Source organism: Ascaphus truei, chromosome 20 (assembly GCF_040206685.1).
Source record: "Ascaphus truei isolate aAscTru1 chromosome 20, aAscTru1.hap1, whole genome shotgun sequence".
NCBI classification, from domain to species: domain Eukaryota; kingdom Metazoa; phylum Chordata; class Amphibia; order Anura; family Ascaphidae; genus Ascaphus; species Ascaphus truei.
The window spans coordinates 20,323,917-20,346,963 of record NC_134502.1 but is presented as its reverse complement, the minus strand read 5'-3'; the positions used below and the strand labels follow the sequence as shown (position 1 = coordinate 20,346,963).

Below are 23,047 nucleotides of genomic sequence, written 5' to 3'. Positions count from 1 at the left end.
TGGTGTTTTTTTGTGTGCCTTTGCAGTATCTTCCTTCTTCATGGTGTGTTATTGTTTGTCTCTGCAGTATCTTCCTTCTTCATGGTGTGTTATTGTGTGTCTGTGCAGTATCTCCTTTCTTCATGGTGTGTTATTATGTGTCTGTGCAACATCTTCCTTCTTCATGCTGTGTTATTGTGTGTCTGTGCAGCATCTTTGTAACAGTGACTTATCACTGTTGGAAAAACTTGCCTCTAATCCAGCATTGTGCTGGTTAATTGCACAGCAGCAATCAACCAGCAATACACCTAATTGATTAGGACTCTCAGAAAAAGCCTTAGGAATCGAGTCACACCCACAAATCACCCCAAGAATGGTGGGGGTGCCTGAACTCGGTACGTACCGAAAAGACCGCTCCCTATGATGATGAATGTGATCAGCAGGAGCAAGAGTGGGAGCAGCAGATCACTGAATATCTGCGCAAGCTGACGCAACTGCAAGAAAAGCCTGGCGGATACAGTGAAACTATTGAAAGTTCAAAGAAGGAGACCCCAGTATCTCTGATGGGACAGTTGTCCAAAACAAAGAGGCGAAAAAGGAAAAAGAAAAGCGGTTCTTCACTTACTGTGGAAGGAACAGACACGTCTGCAGATCCTGCGAAGAAAAAGGGGTTCCGAGATGCCCTGCAGCCTAGAGAAAATGGAGAATTCATCAGCGGATAGCAGAATATCCAGAGGGCCCAAGGCAGAAGTCGTGTACCCCAAAGAAGTGTCTGTCCGGTACTAATTGTGAGAAATCCTCAACCAACCATACCAGGGAAGCGGAGCCGGAAACAATGAGTGACGATCCCTTAACCAACCCTGAAGTGGCCCCTTGAAAATGTTGGGCATGACTGTGATGAGAAATCACAGTGAGGAGATGAAGACCCTGAAAGGAGAATTGCAGGATGCACTCAAACAATAGGGATCTCTCGTGATGAATTAAAATGCAGAAAAGCCAAGAAGTAGAAGAGTTGGAAAACTGAGAAATTAGATTACAGTACAACAGGAAAAGGTATTGACCCTGCCCAAGAGTCGGTATCCCACAGCAACTAAAACCCATGAAGACAAGGGTACAGTAAAGCTGGTGACATCACTCATCTGAAAAACAAGATTGCAAAGTTTGAACCACCTAAACAAGCACTAGCTGAAACTTCAGCCACCCAACAGGCAACAAACAAAGGTACAGTATAAGTACAGAATCAAAATCAGAAGAATCCTTAGCTGATGAAGCTGAAAAAATAGGACGTTCTCTGGAAGTGGATGTGGAATCGCAACTCAATCCCAAAGAATCTGAACTGGCAACTACAGTGAGTGGCAAAAGTACGGAAAGACAGCTTCAAGAGCCGAAAACTCAAATGGCTGTTCTTGAACGCACTTGTGATACCATGAAATGGACATTTAGGGCCTCATGCACTAAGCACCGAAAAAGTACTATCGGCAGGGGTTCAATATCAGCATGATTTTGGCGATTTACCCTTGCAGTATTTAGGAAGGGCCGAATCCCTGGCGAATCACTGCAAAAGCAAAACGCAGAGTAGCAGGTGGCGATACAGTCTGTCTGCCGATTACCTGGTGATACGCCGTCCCCTGCCGATGTGTCTGCAGCAGAGAGAGATCTGCCGCTCTCTTTGCGCAAACATCGGCAAAATAAAAAATATTAGAAATCAATTTTTATTCATAGTGTAGATGTGCATTGGGTCTCTGGAGATGAACCGTATTGGTTTCAGGTCCGGAGACCCCCTGCTTTCCGAGATACAGGCCCATTTATAAGGTACCGGTATCCCTCTGCATTTAATTGTCCCGATCACGTGACCGCGGAATGTAAACAAAGCAGAGGGATACCGGCACCTCATAATGGTGCCTGTATCTCTGGAAGCAGGGGGTCCCAGGACCTAAAACCAAAGCGGTTAAGCTCCGGAGACCCTCTGCACATCTACACTATGAATAAAACACCCATATCAATACACAATAATTCATTACCTTTGCAGCTATCTGCTATGGTAATGAAGCAGCATTAATGTATTTTTAATAATATTGTGCGGGAGCAGGGGGTCCTGAGCTAAACCGCATTGATTTCAGCCTCAGGGACCCCCTGCTTCCCGAGTTACAGGCCCCGGAATGGGTCATCGGGTGCCAGTGTCGCCGCCATCTATATACATATATATATACATATACACACATGATTAACCAACATACAAATAAATGTTTAAGGGTTAACAAAAACATGCATCAATAAAAATACCACTTATCCAAATCAATACATCACCATGCAAATGAAAAGTACAATATTATACAGCCTTATATATTTCTGTTACTCCACATATCAGCAAAAGGAGACTAACAGTAGCCATTTAAATGTCCCAGCAATTAGTTGTATATGTTTAGTTTTATATCATAAAACATGTGTAATAAGTCCAAGTATAACTCCACACTTAAATATAGCACTTGAAGATGACATTACAAACAGCAGATCTGGAGAAAGTACAAGTCTCTTAACAATGCAGGGGGTCTGTGATTCTGGATCTGACCCAGCATACCATGAATCATTTGCTGTCAGTGGAAGCTGCAGACACTTTCCTGCAGGTTTCCCCGGTAGCAGGGAATTTAAGTCTGGCTCCATCTGTAGTGTCTCCTTGCTTCAAATGTCATTGTACTCTTTGAGTGAGTGATCAACTGCCCCACTCCAACCCCATCCAGATTTAGGGTGGGGTTGGAGTTTAGAACCCCCAGTGTGTGTAGGGTTCAGGTCTATCAGGCAGGGTGGCATTGGTGAGATTAAGTTTAATAGGATAGGGATCTGATTTGACTGAATTGGAGACCAACAATAGACTTTGGAGCCGGCCCCACCAATAAGATTACCAGGGCCAAGGACTACAGACATTACCTGTCCTCAGTGAATTGTTGACAGGGGAGTGAGTTTGTTGAGTGAAATGGTGGATAAACCATTGACCTTGACACCAGCTAGTTGTTGAGTGTAGTTGGAGAGTGAGGGGGAGAATGGCCGCGCCCGTGACTAACCCAGGGCCTGGGTCCCAGCTCGTGGAGAATGGCAGGATCCATGACTCACCCAGGGCCTGTGTCCCCTGCTCGTGGAGAATGGCCGAGCCCATAACTAACCCAGGGCCAGGGTCCATGACTCACCCAGGGTCCCGGTGAATTTGTGAGTGAAGTAAGTGAGAGGGGCAATTACAATCCTGCAAATACTATAAAGAAAAGTTTATAAAAAAACTCATCCTTTTATTACAATTAACACAGACTAAAATATTTGTTACATTTCTTCACCCACAGGTCTTTATGAACAAAATTTGGATTCAGATGATTTTCATGACATAGATGATGGCTCCCTCGGAGACATTGGATTATTTTCTGGATTTCTGAGGTATGCCCTGAGGAAGTGACGTCAGTCACGAAACGTGTAGGGTCAGCGGTCACGACGCCTTGGAGAAGCACTGGTTTTGAGAACGTGTCAGTCAAATGAAGCAGGAATCAGCGTCATCGAGATATCGCGAGAGAGGCTGTTTTGCATGTATGCAGGAGTGTGTGGATTTCCCTTACTCGGCGTCCATCTTGGAGAGTGCTCCGAAGTTAGGGGGCCATATTCCACACATCGGGTAGCCCGCGAGGACCCTTACTACTGCCGGCGTCTGCCTCACTTGGTCATACACGCATGTCATTCCAGTCCTGCTGTAAGTATGGTTTTGGGTTTTAACCCCTTGATGACCCGCTGCAGCAAGCTCCGTTTGTTTTAATAAATAGTTATTTTACTTTCAGCTTGTTTGTTTAGTGTATGTCTCTTATTAAGTGTTTTATGTTGTTTGTTCAATTTTAATATTATGTATTACACTATCATTTTCTTTTGTTTCTGTCCCTATGTCACGGACCCCCGGATTGGAGATCTTTCAGTGATTGGACCATTTGGATTCTCTCCCCCTCCATCTGTTTGGACTCTATTTGGGACTTATTGGACTTTTTTTGGGCGCTTGTCTGTATATGTTCTTTGTGTTTTCTCTGGTGTTGTTCTGCTAGTGTTCCTGGCTGCCCAGTACACATTGAGTATTGTTAAATGTTTTATTTAGTTTTTGTTTGGTTGTATTTTTATTTTTATGGTTTATAGTGCCTAAGCACTTTTTTTGTGTCAATTACAATCCTGCAAATACTAATAGAAAAGTTTATAAAAAAACTCATCCTTTTATTACAATTAACACAGACTAAAATATTTGTTACATTTCTTCACCCACAGGTCTTTATGAACAAAATTTAGGTTCAGATGATTTTCTTGACATAGAGGATGGCTCCCTTGGAGACATTGGATTGTTTTCTGGATTTCTGAGGTATCAATCTATGTACTAATTTAGTATTACTAATGAGTATTAGAGCTCTGTTTGTGTTCTATTAAGAACGTTTACTGAATGTTTTCTAGCTGTACTTATTTGCCATAAATTGTATTTATGTTTATACATTTTTTTATACTTTCAATTCTATAGCTCCATATAATCACTGCCCAAATCAAGCACTAATGCTCGAGAAGAAAAGAGTGTTGAAATACATTGAGTGATGCATGTTTTACTTAATATCAATATACTGTAACTGGAACACTGCAGTTTATAAATAATCTTTAAGCTACTGTATCTTACATCTTAATATATAAATCTGAAGTTTGTGGGGTTGTAGATGTGGCCAATCAGATTCATCTGTGGGTCTGCCCGCCCACCCGCGACTCTCATTGGCCAAGAGGTAAGCTCCACTGTGACACACACAGACATTGGTCCCTGTGTCCGCCCTCACACGACTATCATTGGCCAAAAGGTACAGTGACATAACTGACACACACCTTCTTGACTGTCACACACTCACACTGACACATCATACCCCCAGAGATCCCCTGCGGAGTCCAAGGTAACTTTCATCCATCTCACAATGTCACCCCTGTCTACACACGCACTCGCTGTCACCCCTGTGTACACACACACACTCATACCTGAGACCATGCTTCACACACACACCTGAGACCATGCTTCACACACACTCACCGTCGCCCCCGTTCACTCCCATGTATACACACTCAAACCTGAGACCAATAAAAACGGAAAATACGCCTTCTTCACCTAATAAAAACGCCTACAGCTCCGCACACACGCCCGCACGGACCACACACACGCCTGCCCGACACAACACCTAACACTTATCACCACAACACAATACCTGTGACTACATACCCACCTTTACTTTTCCGTGTCTCAGCACCTCTCATTCATTTATTTTATCTATTTACATTCCGGGCAACGCCGGGTCTATCAGCTAGTTAATTATATTATTTAAACTTTACTGCATCACTTTATCTTACATTACTTGTTATTGTTACCACTTTGAACATACTGTAGCTCGGAAGTATTTATCTACAGTACAGTTCTGTAGTTAATCTCATGCTACTCACAATACGTTTGTACCCTTATATTGATACATTTCAAGAGGGCTGCCCAAATCTCCTTGTTCCTCAGAGTGTAGATGATGGGATTGAATAACGGGGTGACCACTGTGTACAGTAGTGATGTGATTTTAATTACATTAAATGACTGTACTTTGGATGGAACAACATATTTAGCAATAAGGGTCCCATAATATGAGCACACAACGGCCAAGTGAGAGCTACAGGTAGAGAAGGCTTTCTGTCTCCCAGTGGTGGAGGAGATACTGAGGATGGTGAGGGAGATACAAATATAAGTCACAACGATGAAGATGAATGGGAAGATAATGAAAGAAATACCAAGAAAGAAGACTATTGTAGCAACAATGAAGCTGTCTGAGCAAAAATGTTCTAAGAGAGGGGTAAGATCACAGAAGAAATGGTCAATAACATTGGGGTTGCATAACTGAAATGAACACATCAAAATAACCATACTTAGTGATGCTATAAAAGCTAAGAACCAAGACCAGAAAATCATTTGGTAGCAAAGCTTGAGGTCCATAATTGCTGAATAACGCAATGGGTTGCAGATGGCCAGGTATCTATCATAAGACATCACTGTAAGGTGGAAACTTTCAGCACCTGCTGAGGCACCAAATAGGAAAAATTGAGAGATGCAGCCAGTGAGAGAGATAACGGCCCTTTCTGCCATTATTACATATAGCATGTTAGGAACAATATCTGTGGTTAGCAAGATGTCTGACAGAGACAGGTGACTGAGAAAGAAGTACATGGGCATACGGAGCTGTTGACTGGTTGACACCAAGACAATGATCAGGACATTTCCAGCTAAGGTGACAATGTATAACAGAATGAAGACAAAGAAGAGTAAGATCTTGAAGTTGTGAATGTCTGGAAATCCCAGAAGCAGAAATTCTGTAACCGTAGTCTGATTCTCCCAGAGCATTATGGGATGTTAGAGGAAAAGGATATCTTCAAATTAAATATCAGTTCTCGTGCTGCAAGAAAAAAGTGTTTAGTGAGACAAAATAATTAAGACATAAAAGCCCCTGATCTATAAATGTTACAGAAAGTTCTCTATTCTAAAGTATATTGTATATTAAAACTTTTGAAGTGAAACTTATTTAGTGGCACCTAGTCAATTTTGATGGGACAAAAAAAACTCCTTCATGGAGACGAAAATGTGAAACGGAAATGACGTCACGTAATTGCCGACGCTCCCCCCACACGCCCGCTCTCACATGCTCCTAACGACCGCTGCTCTCCCCACACACCCGCTGACATGCCGCGCATGCGCAGTTGTGATGGCGCTGCTGACAGACGCCACGCATGCGCAGAAGCGGGTGGCAGTGGCGCCGCTCCCCCCCACATGCCCGCTGACATGTACCTCCGGAGGGGGCATGGGGGCTGCTGCTCAGGAGACTCAGACAGAGCCCCCTGTGTCCGCAGTTCTGCTTGGGGTGGGGGGTGTCAGGAAAGATGGGGGGGCAGGACACCAGACAGAGACATACACACCATACACTGGCTGACACACACACACAGAGACTGACACACACACACACACACTGACTGACACACACACAGACATACACATATACTGACTGCCACACACACCCCAGTGATGCGCCGAACACCGCCCCCCGAGTGATGTGCCTATCCCCCCCAGTGAGCTGCCGAGCACCGCTCCCCCCCATGTCCCCGTACCTCCGCCGGGGGGCTGGTTGCAGCAGGACACACAGAGAGGGGTGTGGGTGGGGGGTGCAAGACACGACACATAGAGGGGCATGTACACCACACTCAGAGAGACACACACACACACTGACTGACTCACACACTGACTGACACATACAGACACAAGGAATTCAGTTACTATAAATAAAGATGTGCAAATAGCTAAAACACAGGGTCAAACTTCTTTGTGTTGGATCTGAAATTGTGTTTTGATTTTTAATTAAAAACATCACCATCACAAATACAATTTCTGTGACAAAAGACAAAGAAGTTTCACTTTCTATGCGCGTGCACAGCTTTTTTTTTTAATACAAATATATAAACAGATTAAGGATTGAGACACAAATGGGAAACATGTTGAAATAAAAGATAAGAGATAATTTAAACGGTCTGGTTAGGAATCCAACTTCAACACCAGTCTAAAAAGTCACCTTTACACTGAGTCATTCCTATAGCACATTAATATAAGTATTAATAAAGGGGAGGGGGAGTTGGGGAGAGCTCTTTCTAAAGTCTGTGCTAAGTTGGTGGTGCCAGGTGTATAGATATGGGGAACAAAACAACTTGCAAAAGCAACTAAACAGGCCCCCTATGGTACAGCACTCATCAACATGTAAATATGAGAAGGTTAAAAATGTAACCTTTAATGTAGGATAATATATAGGTGGACAAAACAATATAACAAACAGCACATGGACAAAGAATCACTGGTAGAGTGACATGTAATGAAACGATTATTAAACTGGTACTCTCACTCTGGTATAGGATATACTAGTATATATGATAGGCTTCTATCCAGAGGTGGGTAAATATAATGGTAGCTCCAGGATGTCAGCTACGCAGGATGTATGCACAGGGTTGATGAGCCCGACTATGGTTAGTGTCGGTCTACCAGACGGGTGTATAAAGAATAAGTGGTGAGTGCAATATGTATTGCAAGGACAAGGCTCAAGCCCTTGGTAGAGATCGTGTGGGCACCTTCACCCCCATCTTGTCTCTGAGAAACGTTATGCAGAGGATGGGAAAAGGACGGATTTCCCTTCATCAGTAACTAACTTTACATTACACAGATGTTTTTTTCAATATGAAGGAATTGGAAAGGGAATTATACTTACAGCAAGAAGAATGTCCCTGAGATAAGGGGGGAAATATAACTCCCAGTTTGATACCCTGTAACTGTCCCCACAGCCAGAGAATGACCGGGGGAGTGACTGCAGCAATCCTAAGTCATGGGGGGAAACGCTGTGGGCAGCCAGTTGGAAATCAATGAGTTAATAAGGATGCCAGAGGCTCTCGCCTTCTTTTCCCCATGGCTCCGGGGAGGGTAAATCTGGCTATATCTGTGTAACGCTTACAGAAAATGAGGCAAAAGTGGTAATTTCCCTCTATTGTGTATTCCTAATATTCCCTTCTTCTCCCCCCTGTGGTGACAGAAGTGTAGAACATGTAATGCACGTACACATATGGTGACACTGCCCAATGGTCCAATTATTTTGCAGGGAAATAATAAAATATATTGATAAGGTACTTGGTGCAAAACTTCCCTTTGGTTAATAGATCCTAATACAAACCACCAAATTATATACATAATATCGGTTTAATTTATAGATGTAGCCAGCACCATTTTTTCCTCTTGTGGTATATCTTGGGATACATTATGTTGGGATATGTTGGGATTTGGTGGGATATGTTGGTGTCTGTTGGGATATGGTGGGATATATTAGGATACAGTGTATGTTGTGATATAGTGGAAATGGTAGGATATATTTGGATATAGTATGTTGGGATACAGTATGATGGAATGTGTTGGGATGTTGGTGGGAAACGTTGGAATATGTTTGGATATCGTGGGATATAGTGGGATATATTGGGATATGGTGGGATATGTTTGGATACAGTATGTTGGGATATGGTGGGATACTATGGGATATGGTGGGATGTGGTGGGAAATGTTGGTGTATGTTGGAATATGTTGGGATCTGTTGGAGAGTTTGTCTCCATGATTGCCACTGAATCCTTTTGGAACTTTGTGATACCAGTATATATTGTGTTACCACTGTATTTCTAGGAACAATGAGACTGGCTACATCTGTACAGTAGCAGCAAATTGGAAAAGGGGATTATCACCCAGTTCACTCTAATTTGACAATGTAAATATGAACTGCATGCACCAATCTATTGAATAATGTAACACGGGCATTGGCTGGTCTCTATACAGTCCTAGTATTTAACAAGTACAGTAAGTTGCAATGAGGCTTTTTTTCAAGGTGTTCTGTCCCTTTGGTTGTAGATGTTTTACTTTAAACATTTCTATTTTAAATACTCTTCAAATACTTTTCTGCATCAACACTGCTCCTGCATTGTATGGAAACTGATATTCTGCAATAGGAGATACAGTATAAGAAACAAAACGCAGGAGTAGACTCGCTCTACCTCATGATTAATAAGGTAGGTGCACTAAGGGTAAACAGGATAAAGTATCAAAACGAGTTGTTCTCAGATTGGGGAGATTTACAGCCCCTTATTACATGCACTCTGTACTTAAGTATTAATTTATCTGGATAAAGTTGTCCAGTTAGATAAACCTCCAGTGTAACAGCAAAATTCCATATTTATTTACTCAGAGCTATTTTATTACTGTACGGAAATGTAAATAGTCCTGTATAGCTAAAAGGATAACTCATCAAAGATTGGATGAACAATGCTTGGAACAATTAAAATGTAAATATTTATTAAATCAAATAAAAAAATCAGTGTAGAACTACAGTAAGGTAACAACACACAGTGTGATCAGTGTACAAATTGGTGCTGGAAGTTGTATTCTTGGTGTAATTATACCACCTTCTTTATGAATAATTTCCCCAAATGCTAATAATACTGTACACAAACTCTCTAAATAAACAGTGTAAAAAAATAAAGCATTCAGGTATTAATGATCGTTAACAGTTTGCTGGAAAATACTTCTGAGTGTTTAATCTTAATGCAATGTCACCTTTTGGTATGAAGAAAACATTGATTTAGAAAACATTTTATAATTCTGACAATAAATACACTATTTATGCACAAATATATTCTTACTGCGTTTTTCCAATTGTGGGAATTTTCCTGCTACAATGTGTTATTATGGTTTATTAGATGTTATTGCTGAGGTTAGTGATTACCGCACTACAATATTCTTTATAGTAATAATGTGTAACATGGGGGTATCACAAAGTCCCCCAGCTTCAAAACTGAAGCAAGACTGTGACATATAAAATGGGGATCTTCTGAACACAAAGAGATATTTCCATCTTAAATCTGCAGCCGCTTTTTCACTGTACGTTTTGTGTTAGTTTTGTTGCCGGATAAGCAATTAATGTCCCAATGAATCATTTTTGGCTGCAACACAACGTGCAACTATGGTGCAAAAACAAAAGGAAAATACTGCTTAATTGTCAGTACCTCACAATAAAACACTATTATTCAGCCCATATAGGAGAGGGAAGTCCTGCTCAACTAAATGATGAAGCTTTTAGTTTCAAGTCGGTGTTAGAGAAGATCTAAGGAGTTTAAACATATATAATTTAGAGATAAAAGAAAATCTTTTAGTGCTGCCCACTTGAATAGCTAATGTAACAGGTAGAAATGATTATATGTCTAAATTAAAAGCATCTTTAGTTCTTTCAAATATAAAATAGACATTAAGCTAGATAAAAACAATTACAAGTGAGGAGGTGTACTTAGGGAAATATATATTATAGCTCAATTATCTGATGTAAAAAGTTTCCAACAGATAAAGTGATTACAAATGGTGTACGCTTGGAATTTAATAATTACTCTTACTAACTCCACCAGATAATAAGTGGATAACATTACACTTACTAACTCCACCAGATAATAAGTGGATAACATTACACTTACTAACTCCACCAGATAATAAGTGGATAACATTACACTTACTAACTCCACCAGATAATAAGTGGATAACATTACACTTACAAACTCCATCTGAAAATCTCTCCAAAACTGAGAGACTCTGCACCTTTAAACAATTAAATATAAACAGAATATCTCTATATATTCAGCAAGAGACTGCAGCCTCAATTCATAGCGTCACCATTTGTTATCTCTTTGTCTGTTGGAGACTTTGCACATCAGATAATTAACTATAATATATTTCCCTAACTACACCCCCCTCACTTGTAATTATTTTTTATTTGGTTGATGTTTATTGTAAATTTGTTACAATTAAAGTACTGTACTTTTAATATACTGTATAACATTTCTAACTATATCATTTGGCATTTAAGTGTGCTACAGTGGCGGCCGCCTTTAACCTTCTGCGGCCGTTTCCCCGCAATTTTTTAAATCGCGGGCAGACGCGGGCCGTTTTCGGCCGTTTTGGGCGCCGCGGGCGCTTTCAATGTTAAGCGCCATTTGCGCTGTCTCGTCAATGCGGCTGACACGCGGGAAACTCCGTGACAAACGGAGATCATCCCCGCATTTTTACGGGTATGTAGGAGGTTAAAAGGGGCACACTAAAAGATCTTCTTTTGTTTCTAGTTTGTATATAATATTCAGCCCATTCTAAGTTCCCTACATCTTACACACTTGGGTAATATTTCTACCGGGCTACTGACATATATGCATAAAAGAAAAGAATTACTAATATTTTTAATTATAAATCTGATATAAACCATTACCCAGCTACAGTATGTAACATTGTTACTCACTGGTATCTGAGTACTTACCCCCAGCTGTGAAAGAGAATACTTTACTCTACTTACTATTGGTCTTTTATTCCATTTCCAGCATAGTTTTATTTCTCTCCAAGTCCTGGAAATAATATTTCTCAGCAGCAAACGTTCAGAACTGAGAGACGGATATTCGTAGGAAGAGGAGTGTGTAGGTAATAGGGTTTCTCTACCCCATTGAAGTGCGGCTTTCCCCGGATAATCTCTGTATTAAACCTGTGCTGCTTCTCTGACCTCTTATACATGCTTATAAATTTGGGGAGAGGAACATGTGGACTCCTTAGTCCGGAGTCAGGGGTTCTGGTGCAAAAAAATAATATGTTAAATTTTTACGAGCCAACAATAAAATACTGTCCTTCAGCCTATACTAACTTCCCTACATCTAACAAGCTGGGGTAATATTTATCCTGTGCTACTTACCTAGACGCAAAAAGAAAAGTATTACTATTAATTATAATTATATATCTGACTGAGACATCAAATATTAACCCGCTATGTAGCATTGTTACTCAATCATATCTGATTACTTACCCCCCAGCTCTGAAAGAGAAGACTTTGCTCTACATACTATTGGTCTTTTATTCCATTTCCAGATAGAGTTTCATTTCGCTCCAAGTCCTGGAAATAATATTTCTCAGCAGCAAACGTTCAGAACTGAAAGACGGATGTTCGTAGAAAGAGGAGTGTGTAGGTAATAGGGTTTCTCTCCCCCATTGCAGTGCGGTCTTTCCCAGGATAAGCTCTGTATTAAACCTGTGCTGCGTCTCTGACCTCTTATACATGCTCACAATAGGGAGGGGAGTCTTTGTGGAGTTGGAACATTACGGTGAATTCCACAAAGACTCATTAGGAAGTGGTTTCTGGTGAATAGCAAATGATGACGTGTTACAGTGGGATGAATGAATCAGATATGTGTATGATTGTATATATATATGTTTATTTATATAGTGACACCAATGTACTCAGCACTTTACAGAGTTAGCATGGAGACAGAACATGGAGACAATACACAAAGTTACACAAGAGTGTTAAACAAACGAATGGGGGAGTCCCTGTGCCATAGAGAGCTTACTTTCTAAATGGGAAAATGTGGGACTTACAGAATAGAATCGGAGCAAGTGCAGTAGAGAACATATTTGATAGGAAAATCAGTGCATTAGGAGGGTCAGGCTTAAATTAATCGGTTGGTTTATTGAGGAGGTTAGATTTAAGGCATGACAAGAAAATAGGTGTGGGTGAATATGCACATTTTTGGGGATAGGAAGTTTCATAATTTGGGAGCCAAAATTGAAAGAGGTTTGAGATGTTTGAGTAATGTAGAGACAAGAGGAGCAGAGAGGAGACAGCCTTCAGCAGAGTGTAAGGGAAACGAAGGGGGATAGCTGGGGGTTATTGGTGAGAAGTAAAATAGGGTAGGAGAATATAGATCATTGTAAAAGAGAAATAGAAATTCATAGTTAATTTGGAGATTGATGGGGAGCCATTTGAGGGATTTCAGGAGGAGAGGGTTAGAGGCAGATCTAGAACAAAGAGATAACTGTTGCAGCATTTTGGATAGATGTTTGAGTTATACATTGGGAGATGGGAAGGCCTGAGAGAAGAAGGTTGCAATAGTCAAGTAGAGAGTTTACTGTACACGGGCAAGTTTTTTGCAAACATTCCATTTTGCTGTGAATATGGTGTTTATTCACACTTGTGATTATTGGCAAGTTGATGTAAAAATATTACATTTACTTACTTCTGTTCGAATGTATGCAATACCACAGGCGGTTACTCTTTCACCATTCATTTCTTCCACAGCCTGAAGTATGGGTTTTGCTAGAGACGGAGACTCAATACAATGCACAGAGAGAGAGAGAGGGAGAGAGGGAGAGAGGGAGAGAGGGAGAGAGGGAGAGAGGGAGAGAGGGAGAGAGGGAGAGAGGGAAAAAGGGAGAGAGGGACAGAGGGAGAGAGGGAAAGAGGGAAAGAGGGAAAGAGGGAGAGAGGTAGAGAGGGAGAGAGGTTGAGAGAGAGGTAGAGAGAGAAAAACAGAGAGAAACAGAGAGAAACAGAGAGAAACAGAGAGAAACAGAGAGAAACAGAGAGAAACAGAGAGAAACAGAGAGAAACAGAGAGAAACAGAGAGAAACAGAGAAAGAGACAAAGGGAAAGGGAGAGAGACCATTCCAAGTTAGTGTCCCATATGCTGTATATATATATAATGCTCTTTATGTCTCTCTTTCTTTTTCTCTCTCTTCCTCTATCTGTCCTTCTCTTTCTATCTCTTCACTCCACCTCTCCACTCTTCATCCAAAACAAGATTTCAGGTTCTGCGGGAATCGAATGTTACTGCAGGTCAAACAAATGTGGCGGACGATGGAATTGAATTCATCCATTCAGATTTTTTTTTAACATGCAAATTTTCATCCATAAAAAAATTATTAACAAAAACACAATAAAGAGTTTGTGGGTCAAATTTAGACAAATTTTTCCTATCTCTAGATGAGGTCATGCGTACGGGTCCTTGTGTGGTGGTGTAAGAGGGCAATTATGACAATATTACGAAGGAAACAGCATACATGTGAGTGGGGAAGGAGAAGTCAAATATTGCACTGAGGCAGAGTGCTTGGGAGACTGGATGGTTGTGTTAAGTTTCAGGAAATGGCGGCCGTCCAGTCTGACATAGCAGAGAGATAATCAGTGACTAGAGACTGGATTATGGGACAGGGTGTTTGTGAGCTTCCCCTAATCAATGGTGAATAGCCACTACCCGTGTTCCAGGTTTGTAACATCTGCATCCTCTTTGACCATGAGCCCAAGTGGCCACAGTTGTTAAGAATGTTTTTTTTTTATTATCTGAGGCTGCTTCTTGCAGCAGAGAAATGATTGGAGTGGAAAATATGTGTAATGTATAAGGAGGGAGTGGGAGTAAGCGGATGATGAGGTGAGAGGGTTTGGAGACAAGGTTGCTTGTAGTGGAAGGAGAGGGGAAAAGTAGCTGAGGCAATTCCAATTCTGTGACAGGTCCGAAGAGGTCATGGGTAGAGATGGGAGAATTATTTTGGCAAATTTGGATCTGCAGCGGATCAGCGTCAAAAAGGGAAATTCACATTTTGTGTTTTTTTATCATTATTACCAATACAGTCGGCGGATTTCGCAATCCATAGACGGATTTGTAGAATCCAATCTTTGGATTCAGCAATCCATTGCCCGGATTCTTAAGAATCTGTCCACAGGCTGTATCCAGTATCGGTGTTTTAATTTGTGCGAATTGAAACAACCCAAATCCATTTGCGGATTTTAAACTGTGAAGACGATATTGGGGGTAACATCAGTGAAAATCCGGGAGATGCATTTAGGTGGATTCACCATCTCTAGTCATGGGTAGAGATAAGGGCGCTGAAATAGTCATCAAAGTCTTGAGGGGCAGTTAAGAGAGAGAAATACTTAGAAGGAAGTGGAGTGAGGGAAAAGAGAAAAGGCAACGTTGAATTCATTCAATAATGAGTATTAATAATTGTAGAGAAGTATTGATGTGGAGCCAATGACGTAGCTAGACATGGGTGGGCCCCCTGGCAAAAAAAAATCCAGGGCCCCATTAATATTAATACTAACTAATATTTTTTTCTCCCTCCCCATCCTCTCCCTGATCCTCTCTCTAATCATCAGCTCTTCCTCACCAGCACTCCCCCCTCGTCCTCATCAGCTCCCCCTCACCAGCTCTTCCTCCCATCATCCTCTTCAGCTCCCCCTAACAAGCTCTCCTCTCATCATCATCATCAACTCCCCCTCACCAGCACTCCGAGCCTCATCCTCATCAGCTCAACCTCTCTAGCTCTCCCCCCTCCTCATCAGCTTCCACTCACTATCTCTCCCCTCTTTGCATCATCAGCTCCCCCTCACCAGTTCTCCCGCCTGCTCATCATCATCAGCTCCCCCTCACCAGCTCTCTCTCTCTTCACCGCAGCTCTCTCTCTTCCCCTCAGCTCTCTCCTCCCCTCAGCTCTCTCTTCCCCTTAGCGCTCTCTCCCCCTCAGCTCTCACTCTCCTATGCCTATCCTTGGCAGGAGGAGATGATCAGAGTAGCAGCCAGCAGAGGAGCTGTGGCAGCAGACACAGGAAGTAATAAAGGCTTCCGGGTCAGATTGCTAGAGGGTGATCCTCTCCTGCTTTGCTGATTCCTCTACCGGCTTCTGTTTGCCAGGGCCCGCCACCGCATACCATCTCCCCCCGCCTGTCTCTACAGGGGGGTGGGGAGAGCGGGCCGACAAAGAGCACAGGCTCCTTGGCTGCCCTCTCTATAGCTACGCCTCCGTGTGAAGCCTAATAGACCGTATGAGTTGACGCAGGAAAGGAGACCTTGCTAGTGGAGGATGGAAGTCCACAAGAGTGTGGGATTTCCTCCTGAGATATTCAGAGAAGCGTGTGCAGAAGAGAAAGAAGCGTGAAAATGGGTTAGGCCAAGTATGAGGGTTGAAGGGGGAGTGAGTCATTGAGTATGGTTGAAGGAAGATGAAAGAACAGAAAAATACTGTATGTATTGATGAGATTCTCCGGATCATAGGTAAACCAAGAGGAGAGGGTGGAGATCAGGGTGGAACCCAGAGAACAGACAAACAGGAGCAAGGAGAGGATTCAGTAATGCAAAAATTGTTTAATGGAGTATGCAAAGCATGGAGGGTACATCCAACGCATTTCGAACAACAAGTTCTTTGTCAAGAAGTAAAAATACTGTAGTCCTGTAATTATTTTTTAAAACAAATGATCCGGTCGCGTTTTGCACCCAAACCTCGTTATAACGCCATGACGCACGTATCAGAGCGCATGAACCTTCATTCACCCACCCACCGTCATTCACCCACCCACTGTCATTCACCCACTGTCACCCTCCCACCGTCATTCACCCAACTGTCATTCACCCACCCACCCATTGTCATTCAACTGTCATTTAAACTGTCATTCACCCACCCACTCACCCAGGCAGGCAGTCACATGTCTTTAGTTGAAAATATAAAAATAAACAGGTTGCATTGTAATGTTTTTTTCTTTATCACAATAAGAAAACAGTTAAGTAAAAGTTGCGAACTAAAAGATATTTTTTCGTGGTAGGTGCACTATGGGTTCGGGGGGGGGTGCGCTATGGGTTCGGAGGGGGTGGGGCCTGCTCCTTTCATTTGACCCGGGCCCCATGATTTCTGTTGGCGGCCCTGATGAGATGAACTGCTAGTGAAAGAGTGGAAAGGGGCAGACATTGAATTCTTAATGATGAGCAATTTCTCGTAAAAACAATGTCTAAACAGTGGCCATCCTTGTTTATAATGGAAGCCTTTCATTGTCTGAGACCAGAGGCAGAGATTAAAGAGAGGAAGAGACACAGCCCAGTCAACTTAGAAACAATCAATGTGTCACTTGAGAAGTGAGGGGGTGTAAGTGGAAAGCAGGAGGGAACGCCAGGATTCAAAGTCAGATAGAAAAGCTTAGGAGAGAGGGGAGAGAAAAGTTGGACAGTCTGCACCTCTAAATAGGAAAAATAAAGTGAAGGAGTAGGAAGTACTTTATATTGACAGTGCTGAATAAATGAGTACTTCAGTATTAGGTGGTACCTTTGTTATTGGGTCTAACAATAGATATTATATGGCAAGCTTTCAAGAGATCTCTCTCTTCCTCTGGTCAGCAATACTGATTTACACAGATTCCATGAGTTTAACAGAGATGTAAAAAAAAAAGATAAACGAGATAGCTGTCTAAGGCAAATGATGCAGACAAGGAATAAACAGACAGGGTAATAAATGGATGAAAGGTGCACTGATACACTGGACCATACACCCATCAGCAGTGTGCAGGGGGGAGGGTGGGGTTCAGGTTGGAAAAGGGGTAAGGGACAGTAAGACACAGGACCATACATCCATAAGCAGTGTGTAGGAGGGTTGGGTGCAGGGGAGGAGAGGGTTAAGGGACATTGAGAAACAGGAGCATACATCTAAAAGCAGTGTGTAGGGGGGTTGGGTGCAGGGGATGAGAGGGTTAAGGGACATTGAGAAACAGGAGCATACATCTATTAGCAGTGTGTAGGGGGTGGTGCAGGCTGGGGAAGGGGTAAAGGATAGGGAGACACAGGACCTTACATCCATCAGCAGTGTGTAGAAGTGGGGATGCAGGGGGGGATACGGGCCAGGGAGACATAGATCCATCAGCAGTTTTCAGGGTGTTGTGGTGTAGGGGAAGATTCTATCAGAACAGTGAGCCACAGGACTTTCTATTTATCAGCAGTGTGCAGGAAGCGGGGGTGCAGGGGGGAGAAGAGGTCAATTGCAAAATTAACAGAGAGGCAGGGAGAAACATTACCAAAAATGTAAAACTTCATATCAGCATTAAGTCCTCTTGTTTTAATGTCAGAGTATTATCATAGGCAATCAGTTTTGATTTTTCCAGTTGCTTTCGCAACTTCGAGGATATTGTTGTTTAAATTGTTTACGAATTATCTGGCTTTGAAAAGTGGTGTCCCACTGGAGTGCAAAATCTTCCTTCTTCATGGTGTGTTATTGTGTGTCTTTGCAGTACCTTCCTTCTTCATGGTGTGATATTGTGTGTCTTTGCAGTATCTTCTTTTTTCATGGTGTGTTATTATGTATCCGTGCAGAATCTTCCTTCTTCATGGTGTGTTAGTGCGTGTCTGTGTATGTTCATTCTGGGTTGAAGTTTTTGGCTGATTTTACATATGTAGCATTCTTGGTCACATCTGCTGAATTGAATACCACATTCCAGGATCTGCAGCAAGAAGTTTCTTTGACATTGAAACCAAAGGCAGTAAATAAAGAATGGAAGCAGGAACCCCAGGCCACTGAGGGATCATCAATATGTCAGGTGAGAAGGGAGGAGTATAATAGGAAAGCAGGAAGGAACGCTAAGATTCAAAGTCAGATAGTTGAAGGTGGCCATGTAGAGATAATTTGCTGATAGTTGTAGTCATCTAAGTCATTGAAAGACCCATTTTATTCAATGAGACTATTCATGCAATACCCCTGGATCTGCAGCCTCGTAGTATACAGCATAAAGACCACAGTCTTCAGTTAGTAGAGAAAGCAATACCACTGCAGCGATGTATTATTGACTTGGTCACTGTGAGTGAGGTACAGCTGTACTGAATGTGACTTTCTATCATTAGATGGGGCAGACTGACGAGCTGAGAGAGCAGAGTTTGTAGTTCCATTTCCAATCCAAATACAGATACAACTCCACACCTAAACAAGGCACTTACATGTGCAATTACAAGACTGCTCCAACTAATCACTTGCATTTATTCTGCACAAGCTGCTGTAATAACAGAGCACGGAGGGGACAGGGTGAATTAGCACAACAGAAATGAGCAGAGTTGTGTGATGATTAATGGTTGAAATTAGCAGAGGAAATTCAATAAGCACTTGTAGCAGACAGAGACAGGGAAGATTAACAGGAGTGTATCAGACTGACTTGATTAAACATTGGAATGACCTGTGGGAAGGAGCGATGACAAGATTTCTGTTACTCGACATATCAGCAAATGGAGATTGATGGCAGACATTTAAATGTCCCAGCAATTAATTTGTTACATTAGTTCTATATGTTTAGTTTTGTATGTCATATCACATATGTAATAAGTCCAGCTATAAGGGTGTCTGTGATTCAGGATCTGACCCAGCATACCATGAATCCTCTGTTGATGGTGGAAGCTGCGGTCACTTCCGTGCAGATTTCCCCAGTGGCAAGGAATTTAAGTCTGGCTCCATCTGTAGTGTCTCCTTGCTTCAAAAGTCATTGTACTCTTTTAGTGAGTGATCAACTGCCCCACTCCTGGGTTACATCTCCTTCCAGATTTAGGGTGTGGTTGGAGTTTAGAACCCCCAGTGTGTGTATGGGTGTCCTCAGGTCTATCAGGCAGGGTAGCATTGTGGAGATTAGGTTTAATAGGATAGGGTTCTGATTCGACTGAATTGGAGACCAACATTAGGCTCAGGAGCCGAACCCCAGCAATAAGATTACCAGGGCCAAGGACTACAGACATTACCTGATTTGTTGACAGCGGAGGGAGTTTGTTGAGTGGAATGGTGGATAAACCATGACCTTGACCCCAGCTAGTTGTTGAGTGTAGTGGGAGAGTGAGGGGGAGAATGGCAGGGCCCATAACTAACCCAGGGTCTGAGTCCCAGGTCTTGGGAGAATGGCAGGGTCAATGACTCACCCTGGGTCCCGGTGAATTTGTGATTGAAGTAAGTGGGAGGGACAATTACAATCCTGCAAATACTATAAAGAGAAGTTTATAAAAGGATCATCCTGTTATTACACGTAGAATCCCAATTAACACAGGATAAAAGATTTGCTACATTTCTGCACCCACAGGTCTTTATGAACACAATTTGGGCTCAGATGATTTTCTTGACATAGAGGATGGCTCCCTCGGAGACATTGGATTATTTTCTGGATTTCTGAGGTATCAATCTATGTACTAATTTAGTATTACTAATGAGTATTAGGGCTCTGTTGGTGTTCTATTAAGAAAGTTTACTGAATGTTTTCAAGCTGTACTTATTTGCCTCGAATTGTATTTATGTTTATACTTTTTTTTATACTTTCAATTCTATAGCTCCATATAATCACTGCCCAAATCAAGCACTAATGCTCGAGGAGAATAAGAGTGTTGAAATAGATTGATTGATGCATGTTTTACTTAATATCAATTCACTGTAACTGGAACACTACAGTTTATAAATAGTCTTTACTCTACTGCATCTTACATTAATTATATTATTTAAACTTTACTGCACCACTGTATCTTACATTATTTAAGTTATTGTTACCGCTTTGAACATAGCCCGGAACGATTGATCTACTGTACTGTAGTTTATCTCATGCTACTCACAATATGTTTGTACCCTTATGTTGATACATTTCAAGAGGGCTGCCCATATCTCCTTGTTCCTCAGAGTGTAGATAATGGGATTGAATAATGGGGTGACGACTGTGTACAGAAGTGAAGTGGTTTTAATTACATTAAATGACTGTACTTTGGATGGAACAACATATTTAGCAACCAGTGTCCCATAATATGAGCACACAATGGCCAGGTGAGAGCTACAGGTGGAGAAGGCTTTCTGTCTCCCAGTAATGGAGGAGATACTGAAGATGGTGAGGGAGATACAGATATAAGTCACAACGATGAAGTTGAATGGGAAGATAATAAAAGAAATGCCTAGAAAGAAGATTACTGTATCCACAATGAAGCTGTCTGAGCAAAAATGTTCTAAGAGAGGGGTAAGATCACAGAAGAAATGGTCAATGACATTGGGGTTACATAATTGAAATGTACACATCAAAATAACCGTACTTAGTGCTGCCAAAAACCCTAAGAGCCAAGAATAGAAAACCATTTGACAGCAAAGCATAAAGTCAATAATAGCAGAGTAACGCAATGGGTTGCAGATGGCCAGGTATCTGTCATAAGACATCACTGTAAGGAGGAAACATTCAGCACTTGCTGAGACACCAAATACGAAATATTGAGAGATGCAGCCAACGAGAGAGATAACGGCCCCTTCTGCCATTATTACATATAGCATATTAGGCACAATAGCTGTGGTTAGCAAGATATCAGACATGGACAGGTGACTGAGAAAGAAGTACATGGGCGTACGGAGCTGGTGACTGGTTGACACCAAGACAATGATCAGGACATTTCCAGCTAAGGTGCAAATGTATAACAGAAGGAAGACAAAGAAGAATAAGATCTTGAAGTTGTGAATGGTTGGAAACCCCAGAAGCAGAAATTCTGTAACTGTGGTCTGATTCTCCCGGAGCATTGTGGGATGTTAGAGGAAAAGGAGATCTTCATATTAAATATCAGTTCTCGTGCTGCAAGAATAAAGTGTTTATTGAGACACATAAAATAATTAAGACATTAAGCCACTGATCTATTAATGGTACAGAAAGTACTCAATGATATTTTGTAAACTTTTTAATAAACAGATTACGGATAGAGACACAAATGGGAAACATGTTGCTATAAAAGATAAGAGATAATGTATATGTCCGGTTAGGAATCCAACTTCAACATGTATACATGTATAAATTAAAGTATCTTTAATTGTTTCAAATATAAAATAGACACCAAACTAGATAAAAACAATTAAAATGAGGTAGTGTATTTAGGGAAATATATATTATACCTCAATTATCTGATGTGCAAAGTCTCCAAGAGATAAAGAGATTACAAATGGTGTACGCTATGAATTAGATAATTACACATACTAACTCCATCAGAGAATAAGTGGATAACATTACACTTACTAACTCCATCAGAGAATACGTGGATAACATTACACTTACTAACTCCATCAGAGAATAAGTGGATAACATTACTCTTACTAACTCCAACAGAGAATAAGTGGATAACATTACTCTTACTAACTCCATCAGAGAATAAGTGGATAACATTACACTTACTAACTCCATCCGAGAATAAGTGGATAACATTACTCTTACTAACTCCATCAGAGAATAAGTGGATAACATCACACTTACTAACTCCATCACAGAATATGTTGATAACATTACACTTACTAACTCCATCAGAGAATACGTGGATAACATTACACTTACTAACTCCAACAGAAACTGTCTCCGAAACTGAAAGACTCTGTATCTTTAAACAACTATATACTCTACAACTAGAATATCTCTATATATTCAGCAAGAGACTGCAGCCCCAAATCAAAGTGTCAACATTTGTAATCTCTTTATCTGTTGGAGACTTTGCACATCAGATAATTGAACTATAATATATCTCCCTAAGTACACCCCCTCACTTTTAATTGTTTTTTTATAGTTTGATGTTTATTGTAAATTTGATACAATTAAAGATACTTTTAATATATACATAATTTCTACCTATGTCATTGAGCATTTAAGTGTGCAGCACTAAAAGATCTACTTTTGTCTCTATTTTGTAGATAATATTCAGCCCATCCTAAGATTCCTGCATCATATCAGTTTGGGCAATATTTCTCCCGTGCTACTCATATATGTGCAAAAAATAAAAGACTTACCATTCATTTTAATTATAAATCTGATATAAACCATTAACCAGCTATGTAGCATTATTACTCACTGGTAACTGAGTACTT

General features: G+C 41.3%; 2 protein-coding genes across 2 annotated transcripts; both read right to left on the bottom strand.

Moving 5' to 3' along the window:
- Positions 1-5,446: 5,446 nt before the first annotated feature.
- On the bottom strand, positions 5,447-6,391 carry LOC142470994 (olfactory receptor 5G3-like). Its single transcript, XM_075577796.1, has one exon. It carries the CDS (start codon positions 6,389-6,391, stop codon positions 5,447-5,449), a length of 945 nt encoding a protein of 314 aa, XP_075433911.1.
- Positions 6,392-20,779: 14,388 nt separating this feature from the next.
- LOC142470993 (olfactory receptor 5V1-like) lies at positions 20,780-21,724 on the bottom strand. The gene has a single exon (XM_075577795.1). It carries the CDS (start codon positions 21,722-21,724, stop codon positions 20,780-20,782), a length of 945 nt encoding a protein of 314 aa, XP_075433910.1.
- Positions 21,725-23,047: the final 1,323 nt, after the last annotated feature.

Excerpts from the sequence above, each read along its gene's own strand:
- LOC142470994 (XM_075577796.1), bottom strand. The coding sequence starts at position 6,391 with ATGCTCTGGGAGAATCAGACTACGGTTACAGAATTTCTGCTTCTGGGA.
- LOC142470993 (XM_075577795.1), bottom strand. The coding sequence starts at position 21,724 with ATGCTCCGGGAGAATCAGACCACAGTTACAGAATTTCTGCTTCTGGGG.